General features: G+C 41.6%; 1 protein-coding gene across 1 annotated transcript in view; it reads right to left on the bottom strand.

The window, feature by feature from the left end:
- Positions 1–2,453: 2,453 nt before the first annotated feature.
- The window catches only part of tmx3b (thioredoxin related transmembrane protein 3b), a 35,931-nt gene continuing 24,320 nt past the window's right edge, over positions 2,454–14,064 (bottom strand). The window contains exons 14-16 of the mRNA XM_028569831.1: positions 12,870–12,999; positions 11,011–11,079; positions 2,454–4,191 (exon numbers count right to left, since the gene is read on the bottom strand). Coding sequence (XP_028425632.1) covers positions 3,907–4,191; positions 11,011–11,079; positions 12,870–12,999 — 484 coding nt within the window. The 3' untranslated portion in view covers positions 2,454–3,906. The remainder of the gene's footprint in view (positions 4,192–11,010; positions 11,080–12,869; positions 13,000–14,064) is intronic.

Genomic DNA, 14,064 nt, shown 5'->3' with positions numbered 1-14,064 from the left:
CGAGCAGTGAAGTGTAATTGCCCTTGTCTAGTGCTCGAGATTGTTGGTTCTCCGAAAAGAGAAGAGACATCAGGCCTCCTTCATTTGCCACGCGACGAAAACCCATTCTCGGAATATACAGCGAGGTAATTGAGCGATGAATTACTTTTTGCATCAGCACCACTCAATGACACTGATTCAGATGTAGTTATATATTATCTCGCCCTTTGGGGTAATGTATCCCCAAAATGACATACAATGGAAAATTAACATTCTTCTCTTTTATCTGACCTATAAAACGCACTTCCCAAAAGCAACTTGTCTTTCTATTAAACTGTGTGAGGGCCCGGCCTTCCGAAAGTACGCCGTGACACTGTGCCTTTTCATTATATAAAGTCACGTCTCCGAGTTAGACTTTTGAGCGACGTCATTCCCCAAAGAGAAGAAATAAATGAGTTTCACATCAAGTAATGCAATCAGCCGCGGTAACACCTAGATCTCCAAAAATTGTATTACATCTGCAATAATTGAGTAGACACCTCTACCTTGGATTATACCTCGGAGTGGGAAAAAGAAAAAGAAAAAACATTTATATAGCCTACATGTGATGATTGAGAAACAGATGGAGAAATGGAAGTCAGAAATCAGATGGAATAAAAAGACAGATTCAACAAGAACAAAAGAGGACAATCTTTATTTCAATCTTTCAAACCTATAATAAAGTGTGACAATCTCAAAACAAACCCAAAGAGGAAGTTTGGCAGAGAATGGTAGGCAACTACAAAACCAGAAGGCAAGGCGAGGGCATGGTTTCCTTTAGTGCACTTTCACAGTAATGATACAGACAAGCTCTGTATACGTCAAAACAACATGTGCACTCAGGTTGAATTGCCTAAAGTCGATCAAGTTACAAGATTTACTGAGCTACAAAAGCACGATGAAATGAAGAATAAGAAATCCTGAAGGGATCTTATTATTCAGCTACACTTTAAGGGTTTTTTAAGTGTTACAGAATGGGGGGAGGGGGGTGGGGGGGAGAGATTGAGGATTACCTCCTACCGGCACTCTTACAAAGTCACTAATGAACATCTTATATGTTGTTTGTTGAATCCATGAAAGAACGTGTAAAAGCATGTTGTGGTTTTACTGGGGGTTACACGACGCTAAGGACAAACCAGATCCTAGCCGGGTGCAGTGACTTCCTCGGGTGCTTCTCAATCATCAATCATCGAGGAGCTATTGGCGAGGATACACGAGAGCAGCTGAAGGAGTCGCTAACTCCGCCCAAACAGCTGACGACTTCACGTGATGCTTCAGAGGAAAGGACGTCTCATCCCTCTAAAAACACATTCCCTCGGTTCCTCTCTCCTCCCAGGATTTCCTCGCATCTCTCTCGTGCCTCCTCGGCGGGAGGGACTAAGACGCGAGGAAGGGGGGGCGGGGGGCAAGTGGAGGAGTCGAGGAGGCAATTCAAGCGACACGAGAAGCAACCCTGGAGCCTTTGCCGTAAGGTTTCCAGGAAATACTCCTAGGAAGTTACTTCAGTTTTTGTTCAGATTAAAAGAAGAAAAAGAGATATTACCTTTAAAATTAGTGAAACGGGCTAGCTAGTTGTTACCCCGTTTCTATTTTTTTGGATTAAGCTAACACGCTGCTGGCACTAGCTTCATATTTTCCCTTCAGACTAGATTAACTTTAAGTTAATTAAGTGTACATTTATGAGCGATGGGGTCCAACATGAATACACTTTTGTCTGCCATCCTGATTATTTAACACGAGAGATTTTTATATAGCGTTAGCATTTTTAACTGTGCTCCTCCCACTGGTTTGAAGTGGGCGGGGTGGTATTGGAACAAAGTAAGAATATAGTAAGAATCCTGCTACGTTTTCACGTGGCCGGCTAGTTTCATAAACGGACATTTCAACCTCTCAGTTTTCAAAAATAACATTGTGCACTGTCAGTTTTCAGAAAAGTGTTTGTTTACACGTACCTGTGTGTGTGTGTGTGTGTGTGTGTGTGTGTGTGTGTGTGTATATATATATATATATATATATATATATATATATATATATATATATATATATATATATATATATATATGCATGCATGCCGTCAAGAGCATGCCAAACCTGTAGGAGGCAGTGTAACGAGAAGCTCAAGCCCACGTTACCCAAATTCGAATCCTGAAAATAGCAACAACAGCAACTAATCACTTCCTCTCTCTTCTCTTCCTCACTTCCTCGGCTGCCTAAACCTCCGTTTGTCTCAGTTTACATGCAAACGTGCAAACAAAGTTTTCCAAAAATCTCCACTCTGGCCGCAGTTTTTAGAAAGAATGGTTTTCAGAGGTGAATTCTCTGTTTGCGTGTAAACGAAGGGAAATGTCTCCGTTTTTTCAAAATAACCACGTAGGTGTAAACGGGGTAACAGTTGCTGAAAAATGTGTCACTGAAGCACTACAGTAAATCATATCTCAAAATTACACCCTGAGTTCTTTTGGGTGTTAACGGGTTTACCTTTATTTTTCCCTTCTTTAGTCACACAAGTTGAATTTATACTAAACATACTAAAGATAATGAAACAGGTTCTCAGCTGCTTTAACGTGCCTCACTGCCAAATCCAACAAAGTGCACTCTACTGTGCATTTTTCATAAAAACTGGTATTCTGCTGGGCGTGGCAGGTTTTAGGAACACTTGTCCTTTATTGTAATAGGCTGGCCACTTGACTCTAAGAAAAAGCCACAACCCATACTTGATTTCAGCTATTACATACACTTCAGTCAAAAGGGTACGAAAATAGGATAGAGATGAATTCCAATGCTTTGAGAAAACTAACAATAGTGGGTTAGAACAGAAAAAAAAGGGGGTGGAACCAACTACTAGGAAGACGGGTTTAATATGTTGTACGCTCAGTGCATTAGGATTTAAACCTCAACCTGCCTACTGATTTCAATATAGCAACCAGGGATGGAGGACAGATTGAAATATGGAAACAGACAGAGCCAGTCTATCTGAGGCATATGAGTTGTTAAAAGCTGCAGGAACTACTGATGCATGGTATGGGGGTCTCCTGCACAGGTACAACCCATCTAGACTAGGAATTTTGAGCAGGCTGGTCATAAAATAGAACGAAAGGTGCATTTTTCATATTCTAGTATCAGACAGACTGACACCAATTACCATTCCAGCTTTTTTCATCAACTCGCCTCATAATTGGACACCAACAGGCAGCTGGCATGAGAAATAAGTTTAAATGCACGACTGTCTCGGCACTTTGCACCCCTAGTAGAAGAAGAAATATTTTCAGGCAATAACAATTAAAAAACACACAAAAAAAAACCAATTCATTTATGGCAGATTTCCCTTCTTGGGCACTTCCTTTGCTTTCTACACACGTCAATCACTATATTTGATAAGCCTACACTTTGGGTTGGGGGTAGTGGTAAACACATTGTTTTTGTGTATTCATGTTGTGTTTAGTTTAAAGGCAATATTAAGGATAACATAGTAAACTAGAAAGAGATTGGCATATGACAAAAAAAAAAAAAAAAAAAAGATAGGGGCATTTAAGTGGTTACAAAACAAAGAGGTCACACATCACATGGACTAAACCACTGGTTGGTCGAATCATAATAAATAAGTGGGCTGTTTGGTTCACAGCCATCCCTCCTTCTCTTGATCAGTATGCGTTTACACTCCATCATAAAAAAGGCTGTTAGTTTGAGACATGATTCTATGGCTTCACTGAGCAGCCGACCTTAAACACAGAACTCAAAGATGGGGGAAGAGTCTGTGCTCGAGGGGCTCGGAGGCGCAGTGATATGAAAGACAAAGAAGCAGAATAGTAATACATTGATCGGTCTTTGAGTTTCATGTCACTGCATTTGACTAGGCCCATCATCCTCTATCCGGCGGGAGCCCCTGTGTTAATCGGTTTTCTTCTCTTCGGGATCCTTCTCTCCAACATCGTCTTCCTCGTTCTCGCCCTCTTCAGGGCCCTCCAGCTCAGTGGCGCGTTGACTCTCCTCCTCCTCCTCCTCCTCCTCTTCCTCCTCCTCTTCATCCGTCAGGCCCTCCCTCTTGAGCGCATCTATGTCATCCGAACCGTCATCCGACTCAGCCGTGCAGATGCCATAGCACATCAGGCTAATTACACCCAGCGGTAGGCCGAACAGGAAGCAGGCCAGCAGCGGAGAGCTGCGAAACACTGACTGATGTAGGAAAGGAGACAGCGAGAGATGAAAGGAAGACAAAGAATCGGGACGTGTGGGGGAGAACATGGAGGCAAAAGTAAAGAGATGCGAATGGGTGGAGGGGAAATAATGGAGTAAAGAGGATAGCGAGAAAGGACAGAAGAGAGAACAATATGTGAATTTTCTTTTACAATCAAATATTTTGCAGAAGAATTTTAAGCTCGTTTACTCTAACCACTATAAGAACATGCTCTTTTTTTTTTGTAAATCCACTATGTAAATATACACGTCTAAAAAACATAAACATCACTCATAATCCCTTCCTAAACCTTCGTTCTTGTCTTTTTCCAAGTGGGGATTACCAAGCGGGCAAAGCAGGTAACTGCCCAGCGGGGCCCCTGAGATCACTGTGTGATCATTTGATTGTGGGGTTTGGATTAATTGCTAATTTGCTTGGTAGTAAGCAAGTGAATAAGAAGAGAGAAGGGCCATAGGGCCATCTCAGCATTTATACTTAAAGGGTAACTGAAGATGGCCGAAGTTGTGCTCTGGTTTGCATCTATAAACACACCCAACAGTGATGTCACGGTTACTGACACACCCTGGGGTACGATTCTGCATCGCTGCATCTTCCACCTAGCCTAGAAATCTAGACGCAACCTAGCGGCAGCAAATGTAATTTGCAGCCAGGGGGGTCTAGCAACTCTCCGTTGGCTTGCGAGCTGGAAAAACCAAACTCTGGCTGGGCCAATCACATTGTGTATAGAGTTGGTGGGCGGGCTTATGGCCGCTGCTGGGAACAGCGGTCTTTCGAATCGGCTTTGGCCGTGACTCTGGAAGACTTGGAGTTAAGCTTTTCTTTGAGAAAAGAACAAAGAACGGCACTGAAATCATTCTTAATTAAGGAAGATGTGTTCGGAGTTTTGCCGACCGGATGCGGCAAAAGTTTAATCTATCAACTAGCTCTGACTACGTCACCTCTTTGTTGCTCTGCCTGGTTGTAGCGCTATCCTATTGCGTGCAGAGGGAATTTGAAAGACAACCGTTTATCCCGCCCCTCGGATTGAGCTCCGTCAATGGTGAGCTCCCAGACCCAACATCTGGATGTGGGTCTGGCTTGTCAGGCTATCTTCCACCGGTATTAAGCTGCTCTCATAGAGCCTCCATATCTAGAATCTAGTTTTAATACTTTCTAATATTTAATTGGCATTGATTGACCATTGATTGATGGTGCATATTTCTAAATAACTTTGTATTTATTTAAATTACCACAAGCCCAGTGTGGTTACAGACATCTAAATCAACGTCCAAAAGCTTCAAATCTTTTTAGCAATTCAAACATGTCTGCTGTGATGTTAGTTGACGGCTGTTTGACATGGTTTGACAACAACAACTGACCAATCCGAGTTTTGGAGGATCTCCTACATAGTTAACTAGCTACGACTGTGTAGATTAGGACACTGTACAGGTTGTCAGTCAATTTAGAGAAGAACAGGAAACTCTTGAATCTGAATATTACTTTGATCATCATAGGAAAAAACTCAATACTATGTTAACTGCTCGTAACAACTGTACTGGAGCTTCTGTGTCAACTGGAAATGAGGTGGATGGGACAAAAGCGCCACTAAACAAAACCGTATAAACCACGCATGCGTAAGTGTAGAGAAAGTGGGAAGAACCGGGGTTCAGGAGGGGCCACATGCTCATTTTTGCCCCCATGCACCTGACTTTATTTCTTCACACATAAAAACAGCAAAACACAATAACAAGGTATCCCTTTCTTTCAGTATAGCACAGCACAGTTGTGGAGTCTGGCAGTTTAATAAAAGTGTTAAATCTCTCTTAACAGTGTTTAAGAGCTTCCTATTAGCTAATAGGTAGAGTGAATTCAAAATCCTATTCGGAGATCCAAAAATATTTGTCGGGAAAATTGCAGACAGGCTTTTATGTTTTTAGCGGGGATACTGCATTTTTATTTATTCATTCATTCATTCATTTGCATTACGCCATTAAGCCTCGCGAGTGTGTTTAGAAGGCAGGTCACAAATCATTTGCAGAAACCCAGGGAGGCGGTAATATTTTAGTATTAATTACATTTTTGTCATGCAACTTCTGTATTACGGTCTACCGTTTGTGTTTCTATCTTGAAATGTGCGGTGTTGTTTGCTTTGGTTTTGTTTTACACCGATGACCAGATTGGACCAGATTCACCCTTTTATCTACAATCCTTTGGGTTTCTTGTACTTTCAGATTGTGCCGTTTGAACTGAAATGAATAAAGAAATCTCAAAACTTCAAACAAGCAAACATCCACCTTTATACACAAGTCTGTCTGAAGATATTTTCTGTTCTTTTTCTGTCTTCCTCGCTAGGCTCACATCCCACGACTACACACTCACACACAAACTCAAACGCATACTGGTAGTATGCACACACATACTTAAAGTGAATTACAACTGAATTAGTTTTTTATCTTTCAATGCTTCAGCAAATAAAACCTTTCTAGACTTCATTTTATTTTTTGTACAGTAAATTTTCAAAACTCTGATTCACATGCATGCCCTGAACCTGCATATAAAATTGGATATTTTTGTGACACGTACCACTCCACTCCAGCGAAACACGATCCCTGCAGGCTCAACCGTGGCCGAGTCACTGAAGGACAACTTCTTCTTTAAATGATCTTGGTGACAAATGAGTCATTTAGCCTTAATATAGCAGGATACATCAGAGACAATGTACCTAGAAGGGAGTATTCGGTCACAACTTCTGTCAGCCACTGAGCTGAGAAATATTCATGTTCCCTCCGGTCATTGCCACAGGAAGAGGGATGGTAATTGATGCTGCTGTGTAATGCTGGATGAGTTAGAGGTGGGTATGCTATGCTAACACAGCTGGCAATGAGTCACTGGGGCTAATGTGGCTGCTTCCTCATGCTCCTGTCAGACGTGCATTTAAATACAGGACTCTGCGGGGGCGAGGTGATGGCTGCTGCCTATCTACTTTGTATCGTACTGTATCATGTCACTGTAAGCAGGGCTAGCCGTGGTGATGCATGCAGCTCGCTAAATTTAGGGAAGCAAGAAGAAAATAGCATTTTCATTTCTCTCACAGGTGTACGACAAGCCCTTCACATGTGGATTCATACTTTGGTGCCGTTGCTAATTGGAAACCAATACGATTTTGCACACTTTCCATAAGACTCTATGCAGAGCTTACGGCTTCACTTAAGTAAGGGGCCTTCCCCGATGTGAGGATTTATACTTGTGCAATGGTGTGTTATCATGTTTCCAGCGTATCTCTTAAAGAGAATAGCAGAGCCGGTTTTTGTATGCGCGAGGAGTGTGCGGTAGAGCGAGTGAGAGACAGGGTTTCTGCAGGTTTTACCAAGTCAAATTTAAAAGACTTTTTAAGACCTTTATGAATGAAAAGTAACACGAAACATAAAAGTAACGAATGAAATGCAGGGTCGTAAAAGTACTTGCAAAGTAAAACAAATGTATTCAAACTGAATAAAAGCGACACGGAGTAATAATAATCTGTACATACACATCTGTACATTATATATATAATGTATGTATATATATACACATGTGTATATATATATATATATATATATATATATATATATATATATGCTGCGGCCGACAACAATCCACAGGCGCCCGCTGGTCTGGTGGATGTCCTCCAGAGGACAGTTCATGCTTTCGCGGCAAAATTTTGAAGTATATTCCCCACTCAAAAATAGGTAATTGAGCACTGTAGTGGTTATGATCATATCAGTGACTATGTAACTACATGGAAACGGACCAAATGATGCCCGTTTCTTGTTAAGTAACTAGCGTTACAGAAGGCCTGCCTGCTAGCAGGCTAACAGGCCTGTTAGCCCGGCTTAGGAAACTACCACACAATTCGCCACTGCAGAGACTCCTATTCACCAACACCAGATGGATCGCACACAAAATCGATATGTATGCTACAAATACACACGGAACTGCTGCGTGATGATTATTACCAAAGCCGGGCTGAACACACTCACTCATCCCAGACGTATATAGCGATCAATATTAACGTAAAAGTTAAGAGTTAAGAGTTCTCCTTTAAGACCGGTTTAAAATGATTTAAGACCAAGAACACAATACTTAGAGCGAAATTTTGACTTTTTAAGAGCCAGTGGAACCCTGGAGAGAGTGACGGGGGTTAGCTTCGGAACGAGTACCGACACACAAAACAAAAACACCACCGAAACAACGTGTTCTCCCCCTGTGCTTTCTGACCCGATCGGAAAGCTGTAGCAGGACAAGTTAACCCTCTCCTTGATTTCATGTTGTTCACGGAGAAGGAGAACCCGAAAATGTGTAGGTGGTAAATGCAACGCTACCAAGCCCAGCCAAGCGGACCAATCGCAGTTGTTGCGGTCGGTGTCGTAGTAGAGGTGCGCGTCACACTAAGGCGTAGGGTCTATATCTACGCGGAGATTCAACTCAGAACCATAAATCAAACTTCACACAGCCAAAAGAAATAATTGTTTTTATATTTTTACATTTTCTGACATTTTCTTCCACTGATTTAAACTGTCAAACCAGACCCGACAACTTAAAAGTAAAACCTTCAACAAAAGTGTTTCTACAAGCCTTAGTACCTCAAGGTTAACTCCTAGAAGTCACTATACCCTTCCATCAACAGTTTCCTGAATAAAATCTATAATTTTCTCCACACCCCTTTAAGCGCAGTATTACGCTTTACCTGTGGTTACAGTACAACCAGAGCATTACAACACAGCTGTATTTACATTCCTATCACACCTGTGGTAAAATAAACACCAGTTCTCCTAAAAGAACCAACTTCTTAAGAGTGAAAGTGGGAGGAGAAGCCTGCTGACCCTGTCTACACCCTCATTACTCCACCTCCTCCTGCTCGGTTGCCAGTTTGTCTTTCCCCATCCTGTGTTTACTGCTTGCACTGCATATTCTCAGTCGTACTCCCATGTCTTGTTCTCTGAACGTTGTTTTTCTCCAAGTGGGAAAGAGCAGGGCACTCGGGCATTTGCTTTACAGTGTTAATAACCTTGGCGCAGGTTACATATGCAGTAAACAGCATTTACCCTAAACTGGCAAACGCAGTCAAGGGGGAGGCATGGTGTGGAGCATATCAACAAGTACAAGGTGTTCGGCTGTATCCTAATAATGAACTGCAGAGGTAAAGAAAAACCCAGGCTAGAACAGAGGTTTAAAATGTTGGGAAGCAGGACAAAATAATATTACTTTGAAACTAATATGAAATAGACCTTAAAGCTTTACCGCGTTACCTTTTTAATATTAATTAACGTCTGATACATTCAAGGCATTGCCAAATGAGTTGATACAAAGCTAATCAAGACTATCAGCTCCACATAACTATCTCTGTATTTCTCAGTATGGCTGTGTTCAGAAACTGGGGTCGTCCGGCGACTTCCGCACACAGAAAATCGAGTGAAGATAATGACCTGTTCTGAAGAGTCCATCATGTTTTTGTAATCCTCCGTGTCCTCCTTGGCTACTAGCAACTGCGCTGAGGAGGGGTGGCGGTGGTGCGAGATCACGTAAGGCTTGTGATCATGTGGACGCGCTGACTGTTTTGTTGTCGTTACCAAGAATTCCTCATGGGGGAGACAGAAACTACGCACTATAGCTTTAACCATCCTGCTGTCCTCGGGTCAAATTTGACCCGTTTTCAAAGTTTCTATATCAGAAACATGGCTTTCTTTTCAACAAAATTTCATGAAAATAACATGGACGGTTCCATACGCTAATTGATGATCACTACTTTTATGGTCTAACCGGGAGAAAATCTGTAATCACCCATAAACATATATTTCTCTGACCTTAACTATTAGTCAAGATAACTCCTAATTGCTGCTTATTTTACTCAATAATTAGGCGTAATTTCATGTCAATGAGATTCATTCACCATCAATTCCATAAAGAGTGTAAAACTAGTGGTAATAAGTTATGAAGTTGGCCAAAAAGATGTAACACAGAATTGGGTGGTCATTTATAGGCTACTTTATGCTTTATAAACAGGCAAACCACACGGGATGGTCGACGGGAAGACAATATGAGGGTCAAAGCTGCACTAATCAATATTTTCATTTGCATGAACAATGGACAAATGACTATGTGAAAGGGGTTGCTCATACACAAGAACCCAAGGAGAATTATTATCCGAGTCTGCGGTTCCTCTCAGGTCTATGGAACATTTTAGCCCCTTTAAAAAACTTTTGGTTTACGGGTGGCAATTTTACTGTTTTGGTTTACCATCACTGCTCTTGGCAGAAACATCTCCATATTAATGCTGTTATGTTGCTACGAGTCTGCTGAGTGTGTAAATAAGAAACTGTACGCCAAAAAAGTTCAACTTTATTATTAACTTTATTTTACAGCTTCAACTAAGTGGCAAAAACATTGTATTTATGGAGGTTTAACTAAAGCTACAGTACCATGTCTGCTTCTAGAAATAACCTAATAAACTCAAACTAAATACAGTATATCTGAAATGCGTGGGGGTTTTGGAGCTTTAATTGAGGCGTAACTGAATTTTAGTCAACTAATTATTTTTTTAGTGGAGGTCACGATGGGGATATCCTGCAGATGGACATGTTTTGAACTACTTTAAAATGATTTATTGCTATGATTTAATCAATTTAAATTGCACTTATTTCAGTGGTAACTGATTTAATTTAACAAAACATATATACGAGATTACCGTAACATGACACATGAGCATTTTGAACCCCAATGACATTGTGCTTGGAAAATGTTCTCCATCTACAGCCTAGAGTGAACTCTCACCAACTTACCATAATGGTGGATCTGGCATCAAAGGCCACACGTTTGATCCTCTGAATGAATCCATCACCTCCATTCGCCTGCAGAGAGACAGACCACTTAATAGAGACAGAAGAGATACTATGTCTAGTTCATCCTAATCACTTGGGGGACAATCCCTAAATAACAAAAACAATTATCAATAGGTCAGTAAAAAAAAATCTCAAACTAATCATCAAACTACGCACACAGAGTTATCCAAGTGTTAAGTTTACCGTCATATGGTCCGTACATCCCAGACATTTAAAATATTGTTTAATTAAACGCTTCTCTGCACAAATGATCGGCTGTATCCGACTCTAGTTTGTCCGCTGCCCAGCAGCTCTACTCCGTTTGACCTCATTTGTTGGCAACAGCACCTGGGCAGCCAATGAGCGATCTGTCCCGATGCTAATTCATCAGAATGGCCAATTAGTGTGCACTGACTGAGCAGGACTTCTGTAAACGAGCTGAAGGTGGGCATGGGATGGTTTTTGTGGAAGCAGCTGTTGCAAAGACTCATGCTTATGCTGTGTGAGGACTGCATAAGTAGTTTGAGAAGTTTTAAAGTGCTCATATTCTGCTTTTTGGCTTTTTCCCTTTCCTTTCCTGTGTTGTATATCTTTTTTTGTGCACGTTACAGGTTTACAAAGTAAAAAAGCCCAAAGTCCACCCCAAAGGGACTTACCATCTCCAACAGAAAACACTGTTCACAAACTGCTCCAAACAGCTCTGTTGTAGTCCAGCCTTTACTACGAACGTGCGTCACTATGCAACACGTTATAATGCTCGCCTAGCTGCTAGCATGGCACTCCCTCATGCTCTGCTTCTGACTAGCTAGCAGTACTTACTGCGCTTGTGCGACTCCCAACAAAGATGGTACAGAAGGGAGATGTCTCACTCTGTAGCTAAAATAGAGAGCTCAACACACCGGGTGAAAAGAGGAGCTGCAGCAATGTGCAGTACAACAAAAATATGGTGTTTTCTGAAAATTAAACCATGTAAACCTATTCTGGTACAACCTCTAGATACAATTATGAACCTGAAAATGACGATAATATGAGCACTTTAACAAACACTTTTTACACCATATTGTTGGGAGTGGGAGGATAGAGGACTAAAAAAAAACTGGAGTCAGCCTATCTTCCACAAGAATAGTGAGTGGGAAGAGATTAAAAATAAATAAATGAATAAATAAAAGAGTAGCAATTCCCTAAAAACCTGCTCGAAATATGACTGCCAACTCTGTCCTCCTCTGGCTGGTTACAGCTTCACGCGAGGCTAAACACGCCGTCTGCGTACCTTAATGTTCATGCTTTCTATGAACAATGCTCTTAAGTTCAAAGATATTAGTCATGCTTGGGAAAAATTCAAAAATTCATCGTTTTGCCAAGCAAAAAATAGCCTAAACCTTTCTTGGGAAAAAAAAAAAAGACAGGACCTCTGGCTGTTTGGCTTATGGTTTCATACATCTGGTGACTTTAGTGTGGTGCGGAGAGGAAAGCGATGACTTTTCTTTTCCAGATTAGTATGCACACTACAATACAGAGTCATGTAGTAATCTCAGTGTTTGACTTAGAAGACAGAATTATTGCAGATAATCCATTCAGGGAGGACAGCAATACGAAATCTAAACATGCAAAAGGAGATTGCAAAAATACGTCATCTGCTGAAAATATTTTCCAGGGAGGACTTAAAATGCAAGGCAACGTGGTTGATTAATGAAGACTACTGGTGTGATTACGATGGTACAAGACAAGGGGAAGGGAGGGGAAAGGGCTACACTGAGCTGCATGCATAAACAAAAAGCACGAGAGAGGAGGGGAAGGAGAGAAGAGGAGAAGATTTGGACCTGTGCAGAACCGTTCAAAACACTGTTGATGAATTGGACCAGCTGCTCCATGGTCTCAATCGGCTCAGTGGGCAGGAAGTACTGCTCGTTGGATGTGTTGAGGATGATAACGGAGGGCACTGTCACCTCGCTGAAAAAACAGGAAAAACAGCTTTTAATCTTCTTAACCTCAGCACCTTGGACTGCCATTATTAAAGGGGATCATTAGAGAAGAACAAATTGTAACAGGGAGAATACAATTCTGATATAAACAAACCATTTGTACTCAGAGCAACCTAACTTTTCCCATGGGCATTATTTCAAAGAGGATTTTTTTTGTCGGAGGAAAAAGGCGATGCAGCCTGGCCTATTTAGGAGTGCCATTTCTTTCTATCTTTTATGCATACAGTGTGCAACTCAGTGGCTTTACTGGTCTGTGCCGGTCACAGTTAAAGAGACCTTTAGAAATTACAGCTGACAAGTGAATCACAGGGAGTCCAGAAGAAATGCAACTCTGCATCCATGCTGAAAAATATACAAAGAAGCCCAGTACTCCAGTGCCAGAGACAAACACCACATGCTCTCCAGCACATGTATTTTGAGAAATCAGAGAAGGAATTACAAAACTCAGTGAGATAACGAACAAGGTCATAAACAAGCAATCCCTGTTTCGCACGTCTCGCACAGCACCAAACCTTGGCCTAGATAAGGTATCTTAGTGCTCACACACACAACCTGGAAACAAATTGCACACACACATCCATCACTGTCCCATCCACCACCCAGCTAAGACCAGGAGTGCAAACACACACACAAACACCATTGAGTTAGATTCATCAATGCTTCACTATTCTGTCCAGTTCACTCACACACACACACACACACACACACACACACACACACACACACACACACACACACACACACACACACACACACACACACACACACACACACACACACACACACACACACACACACACACACACACACACACACACACACACACACACACACACACACACACACACACACACACACACACACACACACACACACACACACACACACACTATAGATTAGCCTATTCACCTCCGTGAGTGGAGACTACTTGGGGTTTGCCACCCATAATAAAGGTTCATATACTGTACTTTATAGAATTAGAGCTGGCAGAAAACACATATTTAAGTCATTTCCTTTTCCTCTGCCAAAAACA

This window comes from Perca flavescens, chromosome 22 (genome assembly GCF_004354835.1).
Source record: "Perca flavescens isolate YP-PL-M2 chromosome 22, PFLA_1.0, whole genome shotgun sequence".
Classification (NCBI taxonomy): Eukaryota; Metazoa; Chordata; class Actinopteri; order Perciformes; family Percidae; genus Perca; species Perca flavescens.
This window is presented reverse-complemented; position numbering and strand designations above follow the sequence as displayed.